We start from the raw sequence: 18,563 nt of genomic DNA, 5'->3' as shown, positions 1-18,563 counted from the left end.
CAGAGATAGCATGCTATTCAGCCAATTCAATAGTCAATAGATCAGATCAAAAAACTCTGCCATCCTACCGCATCCAGTCATAAACGGAAGAGGCTTCATGAACATATGCATCCACGATGACGGTGAAGCACAGTATGTGTAAAAGACACAGTTGAAACAGTTGCAATTATTTTCAGCCATAAGTGTCAACTGAATGATCCATCTCTGCCTCCTCCTGGAGGTCTCCACCATAGCAGAAGCCTATCTTCAGCTAAATTGATTCACTCCTCATGCCATCACAAAATGGCTGGAGCATACTGGATACATCAAATGCTTTGGGTACTGACAACATCCCAGTTGCAATGTTGAAGGCATGCTCCAGGAATAGCCACACCTCTATATAAGCTATTCCAGTACAATCACAACACTGGTATCTACTCAGTGGAAAATTGCCCAGATGTCCTCTGTACACAAAAAACAGGACCATTTCAAAATGAGTTAGTTACCTTACCAACAGCCTACTATCAATCAGCCGCAGTATTGTGATGGATGGGATTGTAGCAGCACGATGGAAGATGTTGTTGACAGTGCTATTAAGCAGCACTCAAACTCACCAATGCTTAGTTTGGGTTCCATAAGGACCACTCCGCTCCAAACCTCATTACAGCCTTGGTTCAAGACTGGGCTAAAGAGGTGGATTCTCGATGGGAGGTGAGTGTGACTGCTCTTGATACAAAGGCAATATTCTACAGAAATTGGCATTAAAGAGCCTAGCAAAATTAAAGTTGATGTTGGCCGCAAGGTGGAGTTGTGGGGGGGGGGGAAAACGGGACACACTGGACTGTGGGAAATGGTGGGAAAAAGGGGTATTCTCCACTGTTCGTAGTCATAGCAGGCACAAAGGGGATGGCTGCAGCTTGTGGGAGGCCAATCATCTCAAGTCCCAGGATTACACTGCAGGAGTTCCTCAGGGCAATGTCCTGGACCCAATCACCTTCAGCTGCTTCAATGACCTTCCCACTATAAAGGTCAGAAGCAGGGATATTCACTGATGAGTGCAGTGTTCAGTTTCCTTTACAATTCCTCCAATAATTAACCCATCCATGCCCACATGCAAGACCTGGTTAACATTCAAGGATGGTATGATAAGTAGAAAGTAACATTCACACCACACAAGTTCCAGGCAATGGGCATCTCCAACAAGAGAGAATCTAACCATCTCCCCTTGATGTTCAATGACATCATCATTATCAAATCTCCCACCATCAACATGACCAGCAACTTAACTAAATAAGCCACATAAATACTGTGGCTGATAAATCAGGTCAGGGGCTTAGAACTGCAGAGAGTCTCACCTTCTGACTCCCCAAAGCTTTTCCACCATCTATAAAAGTAGAGGCCAAGGGCATGATAGAATACTTTCCAATTGCCTGGATGAGTGCAGCTCTGACATTCGAGTAGCTCGACACCATCTAAGGCAAAGCAACTAGCTTGATCAACACCCGATCCACCATTGTAAACATTCACTCCCTCCACCACCAGCACAGTGACAGCAGTGTGAACCATCGACAAGATGGACTGCAGCAACTCACCATGGCTTCTTCAACAGCACCTCCCAATCCATGATCGTTACCATCTAAAACGGACAGGCGTAGGCAGCAAACACATGGGAACACAACCACAGAATTACACACCATCCTAAATTGGAAATATATCAACATTCTTTCATCACTGCTGCGTCAAAAATCCTACCCAATTGTACTGCATTGTAGGAGTGCCTATACCATACAGGCTGCAATGCAACCACTTGCATTTATATAACACCTTTAACAAAGAAACATTCCAAACGCTTTACAGGAGCATTGCAGAATAAAAATTGGACAGCCACATAAGGAGATATTGACCAACGCTTTGGTGGCCTAAGAGATAGGGTTTAAAGATGCTCCTTAAAAAAGGAGTGAGAGATTTAGAGAAACAGATTTGGGGTGGGGTGGGGGTGAGAAGAGGGATGCGGAATTCCAGAGCAGAGAGCTTTTCACCGCTGAAGGCATGACCACCAACAATGGTGGAGCAATTAAAGTCGGGCATGTTCAAAAGGCCAGAATTGGCAGAGCAGAGATTTAATGGGGTTGTAGGGAGATAGGAGGGGTGAGGGTATGGAAGAATTTGAAAACAAGAACGATGAGCTTCAAATCAAAGAAGTGTTGTTTGCCCAGGATTCAATGTAGATTGGCAAGCACAGGATGATGGGTGGGAAGGACTTGGTGAGAGTTAGGACTCGGACAGCGGAGTTTAGAATGACTTCAAGTTTGCAGATGGTAGAATGTGGAAGGCCAGCTAGGAATACATTAAAATAAATCAACGCTTGAGATAGCAAAGGCATGGATGAGGTTTTGAGCAACAGGTAAGTGGAGGCAAGAGCAGAGTTGGAAATAGGTGGTCTTAGTGATGGTGCAGATTTGCAGTAGGAAGCTCATCTCAGGACCAAATTTGACACCAAGGTTGTGAAGAGTCTGATTTAGCCTAACAGTTGCTAGGGGGGAGGACTGGAGTCTGTGGCTAGGGAAGTGTTTGTGATGGAAACTGAAGACAATGGTTCAAGCCTTCCCAACATTTAGTTGGAGCAAATTTTTGCTCATCTAGTACTGGATGTCAGACAAGCAGTTTGATAAATCAGAGACAGAGAAGGGGTTAAGAGTTGGAGATAAGGCAGAGCTAGATATCACATGTGGGAACTGGCACTGCATTTACAGATGATATCACTAAGGAGCAGCATGTTGACAAAAATAAACGGGATGGCCAAGGAAAGATCCTTGTGGGAGATGAGAATGTGGGAGCGAGACGGAAGCTACTGCTGGTGATTCTACAGTTATGACAAGACAGATAAAAATGAAATCTGACAACAGCAGTTCCACCCAGCTGGATGACACTGGAGAAGCATTAGAGCAAAATTTCCTCAATGAACCAAAGGCTCAGACAGGTGAAGGAAGGATCATTTACCTTTGGCAGACACATTGTTTTTATTTATTACAAATGACAGTTTGGAGTACTGCATGCAGTTTCAGTTGCCACATTATAGGAAGGATGTGATTGCACTGGAGGGGGTGCAGAGGAGATTCACCGGGATGTTGCCTGGGATGAAACATTTAAGTTATGAAGAGAGGTTGGATAGACTTGGGTTGTTTTCTTTGGAGCAGAGAAGACTGAGGGGCGACCTGATCGAGGTGTACAAGATTATAAAGGGCATGGACAGGGAGCAGTTGTCCCCCTTAGTTGAAGGGTCATTCACGAGGGGACACAAATTCAAGGTGAGGGGCAGGAGGTTGGGGGTGTGTGTGTGTGTGTGTGTGTGTGTGTGTGTGTGTGTGTGTGTGTGTGTGTGTGTGTGTGTGTGTGTGTGTGTGTGTGTGTGTATATATATATGTGTGTGTGTGTGTGTGTGTGTGTGTGTGTGTGTGTGTGTGTGTGTGTGTGTGTGTGTGTGTGTGTGTGTGTGTGTGTGTGTGTGTGTGTGTGTGGATATGAGGAAAAACCTTTTTATCCAGAGGGTGGTGACGGTCTGGAATAATGCACTGCCTGGGAGGGTGGTGGAGGCGGGTTGCCTCACATCCTTTAAGTACCACCTGGATGAGCACTTGGTACGTCATAACATTCAAGGCTATGGGCCAAGTGCTGGTAAATGGGATTAGGTAGGTAGGTAGGTCAGGTGTTTCTCACGTGTCAGTGCAGACTTGATGGGCTGAAGGTCCTCTTCTGCACTGAGATTCTGTGATAAGCTACTGGAAAAACTCAGTTCATGTTTCAAGGTCAACGTGATTCTCTTTCAGAATAACAATGCAAATGTCATTTGTGACTTTGCTAAGAAAAAATTCAGTATTGTGATAGGGCGGAAACCTGACTGAAGGGATTCAAACAGGAATTCAGAGAAAGGCGTAGATTTGGGGGACCATCACCACACTCAAGGGTTGGGAGTAGAAAGGGAGGTTTGAGATGGGCAGCAATTCAAGGACAGAGAGGCTAAGGGTTTTTTTTGGGGGGTAGGGGGCCAGTACCCAAGGAGAACCTCAAATATTAGCTAACATGCTAGCCAGGAAGGGAAGTTGACTGATCAACAGTTTGGTAGGAAGTATCTAGAGAACAAGAGGTGGGCATCATTCACAAGGTGAACTCAGGGAGGGCACGAGGGAGATAGGAAATTAGAGAATAATGCAAATTCAGAGCTAAGAGACAGGGTGGGGAACCTTAGAGGAGGTTAGGCCCATTGGGCAGGGGAAGGGAGGGAAACAGCTGATCAGATAATCGCAAACTTTGTAACTACAAAGGCCCACAAGTTCCTTGCACTTACTGAAGTTGAGGGTGGATGGGCAACAGAAGATGGTTTAAAATGGTTTGTAGTGAGAAGTTGGATAATACTTTTGCCTTCCTAGATGATCTTTGAAGGATGGACAGTTTTAGTGACAGAGAGCACTGCCCAATAACACTAAGTGGTCTAACTAGATCCGATGATGGTTGAACTAGTTGTTTAGTTTAAGTCTGCATATCTTGAATTTAAAAAGAGGGAGGGGTGAGGGGTATACTAGGGGGATAATTAGGTGAAAACAAGAAATAGTTCTAGTGGAGATAAGGGCAATTAGGGATGGGCAATAAATGCTGGCCTTGCTGACAATACCCAAACACCACAAATGAAAAATTTGAACCAATGATCGGAGCTCTGCAGTGAGTGACCTTGAAGAGGAACTGCATCTCCAAGCTAAAAATCAAAAGGAAGTGTCTAATTACATTGTGAAAATAGCACAACCCTGCAGAGCATTGAGCTTCTCTGAAATCATTCAGGATATTCAAGTCAAACCTGCAGAAATTCCCTGTGCTTTTTCAATACTGTTCATGTGCAGGTCTAAGAGTTCAGGAGCAACGAGGCACAAGTTATCCAAAATGAACATTAAATTTAAAGCCATATTTTGCACACTTGCACAAATTTAACCTAGTGCAGTCACCAAGTCTTAAAGAGGGTTACAGCATATCGGCCATTCATCCGTCAAATGCAGCATTGTCTGATCCACCCTTACAATTCAAAGAACTATCCAAGTTATTTGAGAATTTGTGCTCTATCGCAATGATTTGTAGCAGAGAACTAAGGTTTTTTTTAAAAAAATTATCCTTCAGTGTTATTTTTCCTAACCTCCCTTTTAATTATTTGAATTATCTTCAGTTTATACCATTTCAATTCTTTCTCCCTTCTTGCTAAATGTTGGAGTGGCCACAGCCAAAAGAGTACATTGACGCTGTGCTTTAATCGTGGAAGAGCATTAAAAGATCTTCAGTCTTTTGGAACAAAAAGGAGCAAGAGCACAAGAGCAACTTATTTAAAAGCAGTTGTATGGATAAACAATGATACATCTTACACTCCTCATTGACTTGTACCTTGATGTTTCCAACAGTGTGGTCTACCCAAAGACCAAAGAAAAGTACAGCACAGGAACAGGCCCTTTGGCCCTCCAAGCCTGCGCCAATCATATTGCCCGTTAACTAAAACATTTTGCACTTTCAGGGTCCATATCCCTCTATTCCCATCCTATTCATGTATTTGTCAAGCTGCCTCTTAAATACCACTATCGTACCTGCTTCCACCACCTCCTCTGGCAGCGAATTCCAGACACTCACTACCATCTGCATAAAAAACTTGCCCCACACATCACCTTTATAGTTTTCTCCTCTCACCTTAAATCTATGTCCCCTAGTAATTAACTCTTCCACCCTGGGAAAAAGCTTCTGGCTATCTACTCTGTCCACGCCACTCAAATTTTGTAAACTTCTATCAAGTTGCCCCTCAATCCCCGTCGCTCTAGTGAGAACAAACCAAGTTTCTCCAACCTCTCCTCATAGCTAATAACCTCCAGACCAGGCAGCATCCTGGTAAACCAACTCTGCACATTCTCCAACGCCTCGATATCCTTCTGTAATGTGGTGACCAGAATTGCATGCAATATTCCAAGTATGGCCTAACCAAGGTTCTATACAGCTGCAGCATGACTTCCCAGCTTTTATACTCAATACCCTTGCCAATGAAGGCAAGCATGCCATATGCCTTCCTGACTACCTTATCCATCTGCGTTGCCACTTCCAGTGACCTGTAGACCTGTACACCCAGATCCCTCTGTCCGTCGATGCACTTAAGGGTTCTGCCATTTACTGTATAATTCCTGCCTGTAATCCTGCATTATCTCGCATTTGTCTGGATTAAACTCCATCTGCCATTTCTCCACCCAAGTCTCCAACCGATCTATATCCCATTGGAACCTTTGACAATCCTCTTCACTATCTGCAACTCTTCCAACCTTAGTGTCGTCTGCAAACTTACTAATTTGCCCAGTTACATTTTCCTCCAAATCATTTATGTATACTACAAACAGCAAAGGTCCCAGCACTGATCCCTGCGGAACTCCACTAGTCACAGCTCTCCATTCAGAAAAGCACCCTTCCACTGCTAAAATCTGTCTTCTATGACCAAGCCAATTCTGTATCCATCTTACCAGCTCACCTCTGATCCCGTGCGACTTTACCTTCTGTACCAGTCTGCCATGAGGGACCTTGTCAAAGGCCTTACTGAAATCCATGTATATAGCAACCACTGCCCTTCCATCGTCGATCACCTTTGTCACTTCCTCAAAAAACTCAATCAAGTTAGTGAGACACGATCTCTCCTTCACAAAACCATGCTGCCTCTCACTAATACGCCCATTTGCTTCCAAATGGTAGTAAATCCTGTCATGAAGAATCTTCTCCAATAATTTCCCTACCAGACGTAAGGCTCACTGGCCTGTAATTTCCTGGATTATCCCTGCTACCCTTCTTAAACAATGGAACAACATTGGCCATTCTCCAGTCCTCTGGGACCTCACCCATAGCCAGTGAGAATACACTGTAAAAATGCAAGTCTCCTTCAATGCTCCTTTAATGAGCATTACAACTTCTTTCGCTCTTAGAAGTTCTGTTGTCTTATCACAAGCTACTTTCAGTAGTAATGATGGCTACTACACAATTTTTAAAGACATTTTAACAAGAAGTAGAATTTCAGTACTTGGATTCTGATACCGATCTATATTATATTTATACTATATTGGCTTATCAGGATTCAAGCTGGGTTACTATAGCTATTTTCTAGCAGATTCCAACAGCCATAGAGAATGAATATGCTGCCCCTCACTGGCAGTTTGAGAGGTTGCAGCAGTTGAAAGGGAGCAGCAATTCCGCAAAACATCCGAGGCTTCTGTGACAATTTGAAATTTCACTATAATGAATAGGAAGCAAGCAGCTTGTATGTTCAATGTGTTTACTTCTCCACAAGCATAAAAATAGACATATCACACTGGAATCTCAATCACACAAAGATTATTGTTTCTCTCCATATATATGCTGCCTGGCCTGAGTATTTGCAGCATTTTTTACATCTATTCCAAATTTCACAGCAATTTATTTTTATACAGGTGATTTCAGTGATCTGCCGTCAGCAACGTAACAAGCAGGTGTGACAGAATTCTTTCCACTAACATTTCAGGGGGTGGGGGAAGAAAGAGCAAAGGGCAAGAGTAGAAAGGCAAGGAACGAAAGCAAAGAGAGGGGGAGGAAATTGAAAATGGGGGGGGGGGGGGGGGGGGAGGAGGAGGAGGAGGAGGAGGAGGAGGAGGAGGAGGAGGAATCCTCTCCACTTAAGCAACCTCATCCAATGACCCCACTGGAAATAACTGACCTACATCTCCTCCAGTCACAATAGACTGATACTTCCTGATATTCACGATGAGGACAAGGAGGGCAAGAGGGAAACATGGGAAACCCATGGAAAACAGTAAAACCACCCTCCAAAACAGGAACAAGTTAGTACAGGGGGGTTCCATAACTAGGACAAAGTATATGGTTTGCACTGCAACTTAAAGCCCCAAATGATGGTAAAACTCCCTGGTGTTAAAATAAGGAACATAATATAATGGTTGAGGAAAACTTCCAGGAACAATAAAAGATAAACATCCTGAAATCATGGGTCATGTAGGAATCAGTGATACAAAAGAGTAGAAAGTGGTTCTGAGGGAGTTTGACAAGTTAGGCACAATGTAGAATTTACAGCACAGAAATAAGCCATTTTTGGTTATTATGGCCCACATGGGCCTCCCATGCTATTTCATCTAACCTCATTAGCATATCCTTCTACTGCAAAGCCTTGACAGTGCAACAAACAGATTAGTTAGGTCAACATGTGTTTATACCCATAAAGGGTGATTTCACGACCACACAACCCCAGGAGTGTATCAAGGAAGTGGTGGCGTAGTGGCTGTGTCACTGAACTAGTAATCCAGAGACCCAGGCTAATGCTCTGGGCACATGGATTCAAATCCCACCACGGCAGCAGCTGAAATTTGAATTCAGTTAATAAAACCTGGAATATAAAGCTAGTCTCAGTAATGGTCACTAATGTCTTTTGGGGAAGGATATTTGCTGTCCTTACCTGATCTGACCTACATGTGACTCCAGATCCATAGCAATGTGGTTGGCTCTTAACTGCCCTCTGAAATGACCCAGCAAGTCACTCAGTTCAAGGGAAATTAAGGATGGGCAACAAATGCTGGCCTTGCCAGTGACATCCACATCTCATGAAATAATTTTTTTTTTAAATCTGGTGTGATCGCCAGCCCCACACCTGAAGAAGGCACAATCCTGCGATCATTGTTTTCTGTTGGAATAGCTCTTGGAGTAGAGGGGAGTGTTTCAGATTTCTAGCATATATTAGGACAAATTAAAGTATAGAAGGTGTTTAGGTGGAATGGTTTTACCCAAATCAGACTGGTAACACAAGGGCAGTAAATAGGGCAATAAGCATAAGATAGTAGAGGAAAGATAAAAAATTAAACAAGGTAGCAGGAAAAAAAATGAGGCAAAGGTTAAAGCCAATATTTTATATAAATACAAAAAACTTTGGGAATGGAGCACTAGAGTTAGAGACATGCAACCTAGCGGATATACTCTGCCATGTTTCTGAGAGTCTCTGGATTACTAGTTCAGTGGCACAGCCAAGAGCTGAAGGGTCTAAAGTATTTCACTAGAACAGACCTACAAAATCAACGGAGGAGTGGATTTATTGATGAGATATGATGCATGATGTTTAATTACCCTGATATTACAACTTCTCATTTGTTTTCTAGCATTGGATCTATATTGCCCCTTTTTTCTTGGACTGAAGTTAATGCTCTAGAGTTGAGCTAGTTATCAACTGGGATTTGTGTGTCAGTAAGTTAATGAAAGTGTGTGTAACATGGGAGTTGTATTTCACTAGAAGCTGGTACTACACTGGGTGATGCTAAACCTAACCCTTCGGGAATACATTGAGTCTCCTCTTCAAAAGAGTGACACAGCAAGAGTTTGCAGAGGGCACCTTTTCCCTCTCCAGCAAAATATTTTTAAAAATCAAGGAATATTAGACAGACAGCAAGAAGCATTCAGTACACTGACCAATGTTACAAGTGGGTATGCATAAATTATCCAAAGGTGAACATACCTTAAAAAAACAAAGCAAATGGTTGAATTTAAAGTCAACAGCACACACGAAATGTAAAGACATTAGAGTCATCCAGAGACTAGAATAGTGTTTGCTAGCAGAGGTCAGAAAGGGTTTGAGAATGATCATTGATCACATTCTGAGAGTATATGGCTATCATGAAGTAGTTACTAATACAGCAAATAAGTTACTGCCATGCATCTAGGAGTGTATCAGGTTACTCAACAGAAAATATATTATCCCGATACGGTGTAGATCAGTGGTGAAGTCAGGTTTGGAGTATGGTACTTAAGTTTAGGACTCCTACATAAAAAGGATATAGATGGATTATGAAATGATTCATAGAACAATGAACAAAGCTTAGGGAGCTACATTGTGAAGAAAGTCTCAAGCAAATATAATTATTTTCATGGGAGAAATTTGAATACCCCCTCCCCGATGCCATGTCTGTTCCAGTCATTGATCTGCAGTCAACTGATACTTTAAAAGGAGATGAATCAATATCTTCAGAAAGCGGACCGTAAGTTAGAGGGATATTAATGGCAATTGTTCCAACCAATAGGAGATCCACAGACAATAGCGAGTGAGCATGGCGGCTGGAACAAACAATTTCTATCCCTCTTTCTCCCACAACTGATTCTCCCCTTCTGACTCTGATCTGGCAAGGGGGTATGGAGGAAAAGGCAGAGGCTGCAACTTGTAATCAATAAATGAAGTGTCAAGATTGGTCACCTCTGCTGTTTAATAACATTTTCACAAAAAACAAACAAACATTCCGGTGGTAGTTATGGCACAGTTAAATAATTGGCAAGGCAGATTATTAATCACTCATGCCACAAACCGTACTTAATCAAAACAGATTCTTCGATATCCCTTTTCATTAGAAGCAACTTCAAACGCTATTTTAGTTAATCGAAGACTACAAGTGGTCCAACAAGAAACACCACTCACTACCCAAGATAATTGATTTTACTGCAGAAACTGATGACTCATTGCAAGGCTACATTAGGAAAAATTTTCTAACAGCAGTGCACCATTTGTAGGGCTGCCAGTCTATTGCGATTTACTCCTAATTAAGCTAAATTGATAAATAATAAAAGATACATTTCTTGACCTTCAGGTGCAACATCACTCCACGATATGCGGGCCACACACACCACGGATGTCAAACCAAGCACAATTCTGGGGAAACCGCACAGCAAAATACAATCCCAGCAATGGGTGGTGACATGAGTAGTTCATTCTCCTTCTGTCACCTCCTCCTTTCCCCGCACATCCCCACCCACCCCAAAGCCCAGGGTTGTACGTTATGCTTACTTGGTTTGACCTGAAGCTAATTTGTAACTGCTGAAACAGTAACACCCATTTGCATGTGATCTTGGGGGGGTCTGAGTGGATGATTGGAAAGGGCCTGATGCACGAAAGAAGCACATGATTTCAGTGGGGAGAGTAATTAGAGTTTTCATTTAAGTGTAGCAAAGCAAACAACCAAAAACATGAACAGAGTCCAAGATGGGCATAGTGGTCAGCAATGTTTAAAACAAGGCCAACTGTCATCTCCCAGAGAGGAGTCTGTGGTCCTCCAGCAGGTAAAAGCTACCCAATATGATGCTAACCAGAGTCAATTAATAGTTGAAATCTCATTAGATTGGTCTATTATGGCAGACTATTAGCTGAAGAGAGGTGGACATGAAGGGATCAGTGTGAAATCTGGAGTAGGGGCAGCACGAGGTTCAGGAGGCCTTTGTGGTAAATATATTAAGCAATAAACTCTTGTATGAATTTAGAATGTCATCCTCCTCCTCAGGTGAAGTGTTATTCCTATTCACCCAGTCCTGGAATAAACCACTATACAATAGCAACCTGGGGAAGAACAAACTAGCTACCAGTGGCCTTTTTTTCTCCCCTCAGTCAAAAACCAGTCATGCTTTATTTATCAGGAACTCTTTGAGGATAGCCAATAGGGGGCAGCCTTAAGATAAATTTAGGCCAAAAGGTCCTTAAAACTGAAGATGCTGCCACAAGAGGGAAGGTAGGCAGGCCAAAGGGGGGGGAGAAGGAGGAGAAAGGAAGAGGAAAATGCCTACAACATGAAAATAAACTAAACATTTATCAGACCTGCCCATCCCTTTCTGACCTGACACCCCTCCTTCAAATTCCAAAAGCATTTTCGTATGTCATACAATTTGATGCTTAGATAGCAAATAGAATTGAATGTTGATAAACGTATTAACCTGGTCAAAAAAACTGCAGCAAAAATAAAACAGAATTAAATCATAGGGAGATTTCAAAAAAGGACCTAAAAGAAACAGACTTAACCAATGTCCAGCCAGAACACAAACAGAGCAAACCTGTAGATGCTGCTAGGCTTTACTGGTCACACCACAGGCAAACTGGAGCATAAAAGATGCTCTTACATTGAGACACAGAAAAAATAGCGAGGCTGCATTCCAAGTGTAAGGAATGATCGACAACAATTTACATGAGTTTTACACTTCTGGATAAAGGCACTCAGTATTTAAAATCAGGCTGGAATTACTCTACCCTGTCCCTAACAGGTATGGATAAGGTAGACCCAGAACATTTTTTGAAGTAATTAGCTGATAAACAAAAATTCAAGTAAAAAGCAGACATTAAAAAACTCCTTTGCTTAGAAAAAAGAAATAATCTACCAGACTGGGTAGTAGAGACACAAACATTATTATTCAAAACACATAAGAGGCCATAATAGGACAGTACTGCTACATTGATACTTGTCTCTGACGAGCAGCTACAATGTACACACACTGCCTGATAACCAATTTGCCAGCTCAGGAAAGGTTCAATTGCACACAGGGTACATGGTATTCCTGTCCCAGTGGTTTACTTTCTTCTACTGTTCAGAGGATGTCTTACCACAAATGGCCAAATGAGGTAAAGACTACAAAATTTAAAAAGAAATTGTCTAAGTATTCAAGAGTAAGAGTAAAAGGTTGTAAAAAAAGTGTTAATGAATTGGAATTCAGGGGAGTTTTCTCCAGCTGAAGAGCTAGAACCAGCAGACAAGGTGGGCCCGCTTGTGTTGCGAATTCCATGATTGAATGGACAGTATGTAACCTGTAAATATTTGGTTAATCCAGATAAATTTGCTCCACTTACATGCTTTTTTAAATTTGGCAAGAGATTAGGCCAAAGAGCAGTGGAGAGAACTTGTTAAAGTTAACAGAGTCAATGATTCAAGCAGAGACTTTGTAAATCAGCATTTAAAACAGATAGGTGCTTGAAAGAAAGGGGAGCAGAAGAGGGGGCACATGGGATTAGGATCATCTTGTGGAGGATGGAATTTATACAAAAACAATCAATTCAGTCCATCCAGTTTGTAGATGGGCTTAAAAACCCATGTTGTGATCTGTATTTAATTTTTACAGAGTTACATATCACATGGTGTCAAACATAAACAGAAAGAGACTTCTTCCTCCAGGGAGCTAGGTCATGTCCAGGCTCCAGAATTGCACTACACCTTTAACATGATTTCCCACTCAGCAACAGTGCATAAAATGTTCAGCAAACATTATTAATCTAATGGCAGGATGAGCTTCACAAAGGGCTGAATGGCCTTTCTCAACCCTGACATCACGAGCTGAACAACAGTGACTAAACAGTAAAATATTACTGAAATGACAAAATGATTTTATAAGTCCTGTTTTAAGCCTGGAAACAGTGCGAACTGTTCCGACCTAAAATGTTAACTTGTCCGTACTCTCTATTGATACTGATTGACCTGCTGAGTGTTTATTTCAAGATTTCCAGGATCGTCAGGGTGTTTTGCCCATTTCAAGTCCGTTTCCCTTCCAGTTTACTTCTACAACAAGGATGACGAGGAAAGACTAGGCTTTATAATCTCAACCTCCCATGTCCCTGAATCACAAGTACATCTAAATCCCAGGCCTGACTGCCCAAAGATTCCAGGATTTGCTAGTGAGAGCCAGAAGTGATTGCATGTTTTAGGATGTATGTTTTAGGATCAAGTTCAACAACAAACTAAATTGAGCCCAGTGCCTTGGCCAAAGTCTCCATTTCTGGAGAATGGCAAATGTCATCTATCATTTGGACATTATTAGGCTTTGTACCAAGCAATGGATATCCCAAGCCTAAACAAAGTTCAACAACATTATATTTTGATAATATTAATTCCATAGTAACAAAACAAAAAAGACATATGGAACTTCAAATTTCTGACACCCAGCAAGAATCAAAACTGTTGCTGAAAATACAAAAAAATCAGCTTTCACACAATTCAACATACAGGATGGTCACTGGGTACATTGCGTGTGCTTAGATGATTTTTCTATCATAAGGATTATTCCATGCACATGAAAAGGTGCATAGAAAAATGACAAAGATTGAAAGTACACAGTGATTTGCTTCTGTCATATAATATTACTATACAACAATTTTTGAATCTACTGCAATAAGTATAAATATGACCTGTGTATTGACCAGGCTATTATCATTGCCACCAAAAGTTTCTGGTCATTGCTTTTTCTGAACATCAATTCACTTACCGATGGTACAATTTGTAGTTATTTTCCTACGTTTGGGATTGTGCCGTAGTAATTCCAATTCTCTTTTTGTTGGTTCCCATGTTGAATACTTTTCGCCAACCCCTAACAAGATTAACAAGAGATTTTAATTTTAATGACAATATCAGATTATAGTTAGTTGCAAAGGTTCTTTTTAAAAAAGTGCAAAGAATTTCAAGGTGGACATAAATTTTCTACTGAGGAGAGTTTCAAATGGACCTAAAATTCTCCTTTTGGGGAGTTGATATCTGACATATAAAGCACTGTGGTAAAAACAGATGTTAAATCATAGAAGTATATCAGCAATTCCATGTAACACGAGATCTTTCCCTCCTCCATGCCACTGAATGGAGGGTCAGCATTTTATTGAAGCAAATAGATGCATCTTAAATAGATACATTTAATGGGAAGCTAGACAAACATATATGAGAGAGAAGGAAAAACGTCATTACAATGGTAGATTTAGATGAGAGGGAGGAGCCTTGAGTAGAGCATAAACACTGGCACGGATGAGGCCAAATAGCCTGATCTTGTGCTGTATACCCTACATAATTATAAAACAGGCAATATACCAATGCTTCCTTAGTGTTTTGCTTTTGGTGTTAACTCTACAAATGACTCTGACGGTTTGTGTGTGGCAAGCTAGTTCAAGAGGACCCAAGCCCTTTCCTTCTGTTGTGTTATTTTGCAGGGTAAGCAGAAACAAAATGGAAGCTGTGGGGGGGAAAAGAAAGTCAAATTATACTCTGGCCTCCCAATACAAAACACTGCCTACCAGAGCAATTACATCTATCTTGCAGCTGGCATGATGCTTCATCCTTTTTTGCTGCGATTAGAATTTTTGCATAGCAACATTTGAAAATTAGTGTGTTAGGTTTCCCCAAGATATAAAATGCAAGTTTTGCTTTTATTTTTTCCTATTTTTCATTTTATTATTAGATTTAAATCAAAATGACTTACCATAGGCTAGAACTTGCACCACTCTAGTGAGGTATTTCGCTACAGGACCAATTTCCTCTGACTTATTTAGGTGAAAAATATATATTTAGTGCAAAATTTATGATTTCTTCTCTTCAGCTTTCTCAGCCTCAAATCACTCTCCATCCTTTCCTACTATCCAGACCTAAAATTTCTCTTGGAAACCTTACGTCCTGGGTAAGCTCATAAACATGGACGGGTATACTGGTGTTGTTAACAGGATAACAGCGCTTCTGCTTCTCACACCACTACAATGAGACAGCTTCTTCCAGAGGTTTCAGACATATTTGGTTCTAGGTATCCAAGTAGCTATGAATGTTAAGGCACAAATAGAAAGGGGCACCTCAAAACTAAAGTCCTTAAGTAACAAAGTTCCAGAGTCTCAAGCACATATTCTTAGCTGACACTCCAGAGCAGTATAGTACTGAGTGGGCTGCACTGATGGAGGTGCTGTCTCTCAAATTAGATTTTAAATTGGGGCCCCTTAAGTTTCAGCTGGATGCAGAAGATTCCATAGCACTATTCAAAGAGGGGCAGCATAACTCTCCCTGGTGTCTTAGCCAATATTTATCACCCAACCAAACCCCCAACTTAAAAATTATTTGGTCATTTATTTCATTGATGTGAGAGCTTGCTCTGAGCATATAGTCTGCTGCTTTCTCTACATTACAAGAATAGCTACACTTCAAAAGCACTTCATGGCTTGTAAAAGGCTTGGAACATCCTGAGGCTGTGAAGGGTACATTACCATTGTTGAACTGCCCACTATAAATCATCATGGGGGTTACCATTGACCAGAAACTTAACTAGGCCAGTCATATAAATACTGTGGCTACAAGGGCAGGTCAGGGGCTGGGAATTCTGCATTAAGTAACTCACCTCCTAACTTCCCAAAGCCTGGCCAGCATTTACAAAGCACAAGTCAGGAGTGTGATGGAATACTCTCCACTTGCCTGGATGAGTACAGCTCCAACAACACAAGAAGCTTTACACCATCCAGGACGAAGCAGCCCACTCAATTGGCACCCACCCACAAACATTCACTCCCTCCGTTACTGACACAGTGGCAGCAGTGTGTACCATTTCCAAGGTGCACTACAACAACTTGTCAAGCCTCCTTCGACAGCACCTTCCAAACCTGTGACCTCTACCACCTAGAAGGACAACGACAGCATATGTGTGGGAACATCACCACCTGCAAGTTCCCCTCCAAAACACACCAACCTGACTTGAAACTATAATAGCCATTCCTTCACAGTTGCTGGATCAAAATCCTGGAAACACCCCCCAACCCCAAACATCACTGTAGGCGTACCGACACCACATGGACTGCAGCAGTTCAAGGCAACAGCTCAACCCCAACTTCTCAAGAGCAATTAGGAAGGAGCAACAAATGCGAGCTCAGCCAGTGATGCCCATATCCCGTGAAAGAACACATTTTAAAAATGCAAGTCTTTGTTTACAGGTGAACATATAAAGAACATACGTATCACAGGGAACAGTCGGTATAATTTAAGTCGTATGCTGCAAGTCTATAGCAACTAAACTAGCAGAAAGGGGCAATCCAATGGATGTAGCTTACTTGAAGTTTCAAAACAGATTTAATGAACTCAGCACACAAGATTAGTAAGGAGTTAAGGCTCACCTAACAGCTGATGGATTGAGAATTAGTTAAGCAAAAAAAATTAAAAATAGTTTGCCTAGGGAGAAAAGTAACCTTATGGTGATCCACAAGGGTTCTGCTTACAATATTTGTCACCAATATGGAACATGATGTTCCTAGGAGTATTAACTTTGTTGATGGCATTAAGTTATGGCAGGTGATGAGTAGAAGAGATAATGCACAAGAATTGAAACAAGGCATACAGGTTTTAATAATTGAATAACAATGCCTAAATGAACAAATGACAGTAAACGTGAAAAAGGGTCTTATTTGGAGATGGCACCTGACCCGTGTAAAACATTGGTACAGCTGGAGGGGCATTGGGCTACACGTTAGAACAAGCTAAGGGGCGTTGTAAAAAAAAAAAATCAATGATGAGGCCAATTCTAGAGTAAAGCATGCAGTTAGCTTTAGTTCATGCTAACCTTGAAAAGAACAAATGCACATTAGAAAGTCACATAAAAGTATAACTCAAAGCTTTAAAATTATGAAGAAAAGCTTTTGTGAATGAACTTTTTCCTTGCTCAAGAAATCAGCAAGAACAAGCTTGACATACAAAACGAAGGCTTAGCTTTTTTCAATTGAACAATGATGAAAAATGTAGTCAGTCTTCGATCCCAGCATAAACAGTGAATGCATCCACCTCCTCAGCCACTGGCTCAGGTTGTGAACAATCTGGTTCAACCATCACAATTTGTTCAACCAAGCTGAACGTTTCTGACCCCATATCCTCTTTACCATAAAGGTCATCAGTCTCCACTGCAAACATGTTCAGCGTCATCAGACTTCAAACTGCCACTAAAATCATTCATGCCTTTGTCACCTCCAGGCTTAATTACATCAGTGCTCTTCTCACCAGTCTCCTGTTTGCCAACTTCCATACATATGGCTTGTCTAAATTTTCACTGTTCACAGCCTGTGCCACATAAAATCCTTCTGACCTTGTTGACATTTCCTAGATACTATAAGTTGGATGTTCAGTTATGAAGAATGATCTTCAATGGACTAAATGGTCTTTTTCATTAGTTTTCTTATGCTTAGCTATCCCAATCAGAAAAGGAGCACTACAATAATTCATGATTTTTCTCACCAAGCTGTTGGTTCTTCCTGAATGTTTTCCCTAAAGTTCCCCATCAGAAAGTATTATATCCCACCCCAAAATGAACTGAAACAAAAAGCAACTCTGCCACATACCTTGTAACTTCCATGCTTTTCTTTGTTCTTCTTTGGCAATTTGTTCCATGTCTTTGTCATATATATAATCTTGACACATAAAACAATATATACCTCCATACAAGAGGTCTATGGCTGGGGAAGAGAAAGGAAGCCAAGGGTAAATTCTGAAACACTTTCATTAAAAGGCAGTCAACAATATTTGTCACATTTTCAAAGAATATTTTCTTCACCTTGCACCTAACAAACTAAGAAAATTATCTAATACGAAAAGGATGAACTTCCTTTTAAAGCTCACCTACATGTCAAACTGGACTTTTCTACTCAAGATTTAACAATGGGCATTTTCCAATTCTCATACTCACAGGCTGATACTTGTATTTGGAATTGACAGTACCATTCATGGACTAAATATGACATGACTGGACCACATCCACTGGGTATTTCTCAACTTCTCTAGAACTACCTAAACTGATTGTTGTCAATTTGCCCAGTATGTACCCTAGGCAAATAAGCATTCCACTGATCAAAATAAGGAAGTCATAGGTTAGTAGAGTATTTTGTATCATTAGCAGCTAGTGCGCAATGAGGGTTCTACTGAGGAACCACCCGTGCAGTCAATGTGTTAAACTCAGATCACATAGTCTGAGATATCTACGGTGCA

General features: G+C 41.3%; 1 protein-coding gene across 9 annotated transcripts in view; it reads right to left on the bottom strand.

The window, feature by feature from the left end:
* The window catches only part of usp22 (ubiquitin specific peptidase 22), a 115,828-nt gene that overhangs the window by 22,839 nt on the left and 74,426 nt on the right, over positions 1-18,563 (bottom strand). For 8 of the 9 annotated variants that reach the window (XM_041206999.1, XM_041207000.1, XM_041207002.1 and 5 more), the window contains 2 exons: positions 17,921-18,034; positions 14,068-14,169 (listed from right to left, as the gene is read on the bottom strand). In XM_041206999.1, coding sequence (XP_041062933.1) covers positions 14,068-14,169; positions 17,921-18,034 — 216 coding nt within the window. The remainder of the gene's footprint in view (positions 1-14,067; positions 14,170-17,920; positions 18,035-18,563) is intronic. The other variant, XM_041207001.1, reaches the window with a different exon arrangement.

This window comes from Carcharodon carcharias, chromosome 15 (assembly GCF_017639515.1).
Source record: "Carcharodon carcharias isolate sCarCar2 chromosome 15, sCarCar2.pri, whole genome shotgun sequence".
NCBI classification, from domain to species: Eukaryota; Metazoa; Chordata; class Chondrichthyes; order Lamniformes; family Lamnidae; genus Carcharodon; species Carcharodon carcharias.
This window is presented reverse-complemented; position numbering and strand designations above follow the sequence as displayed.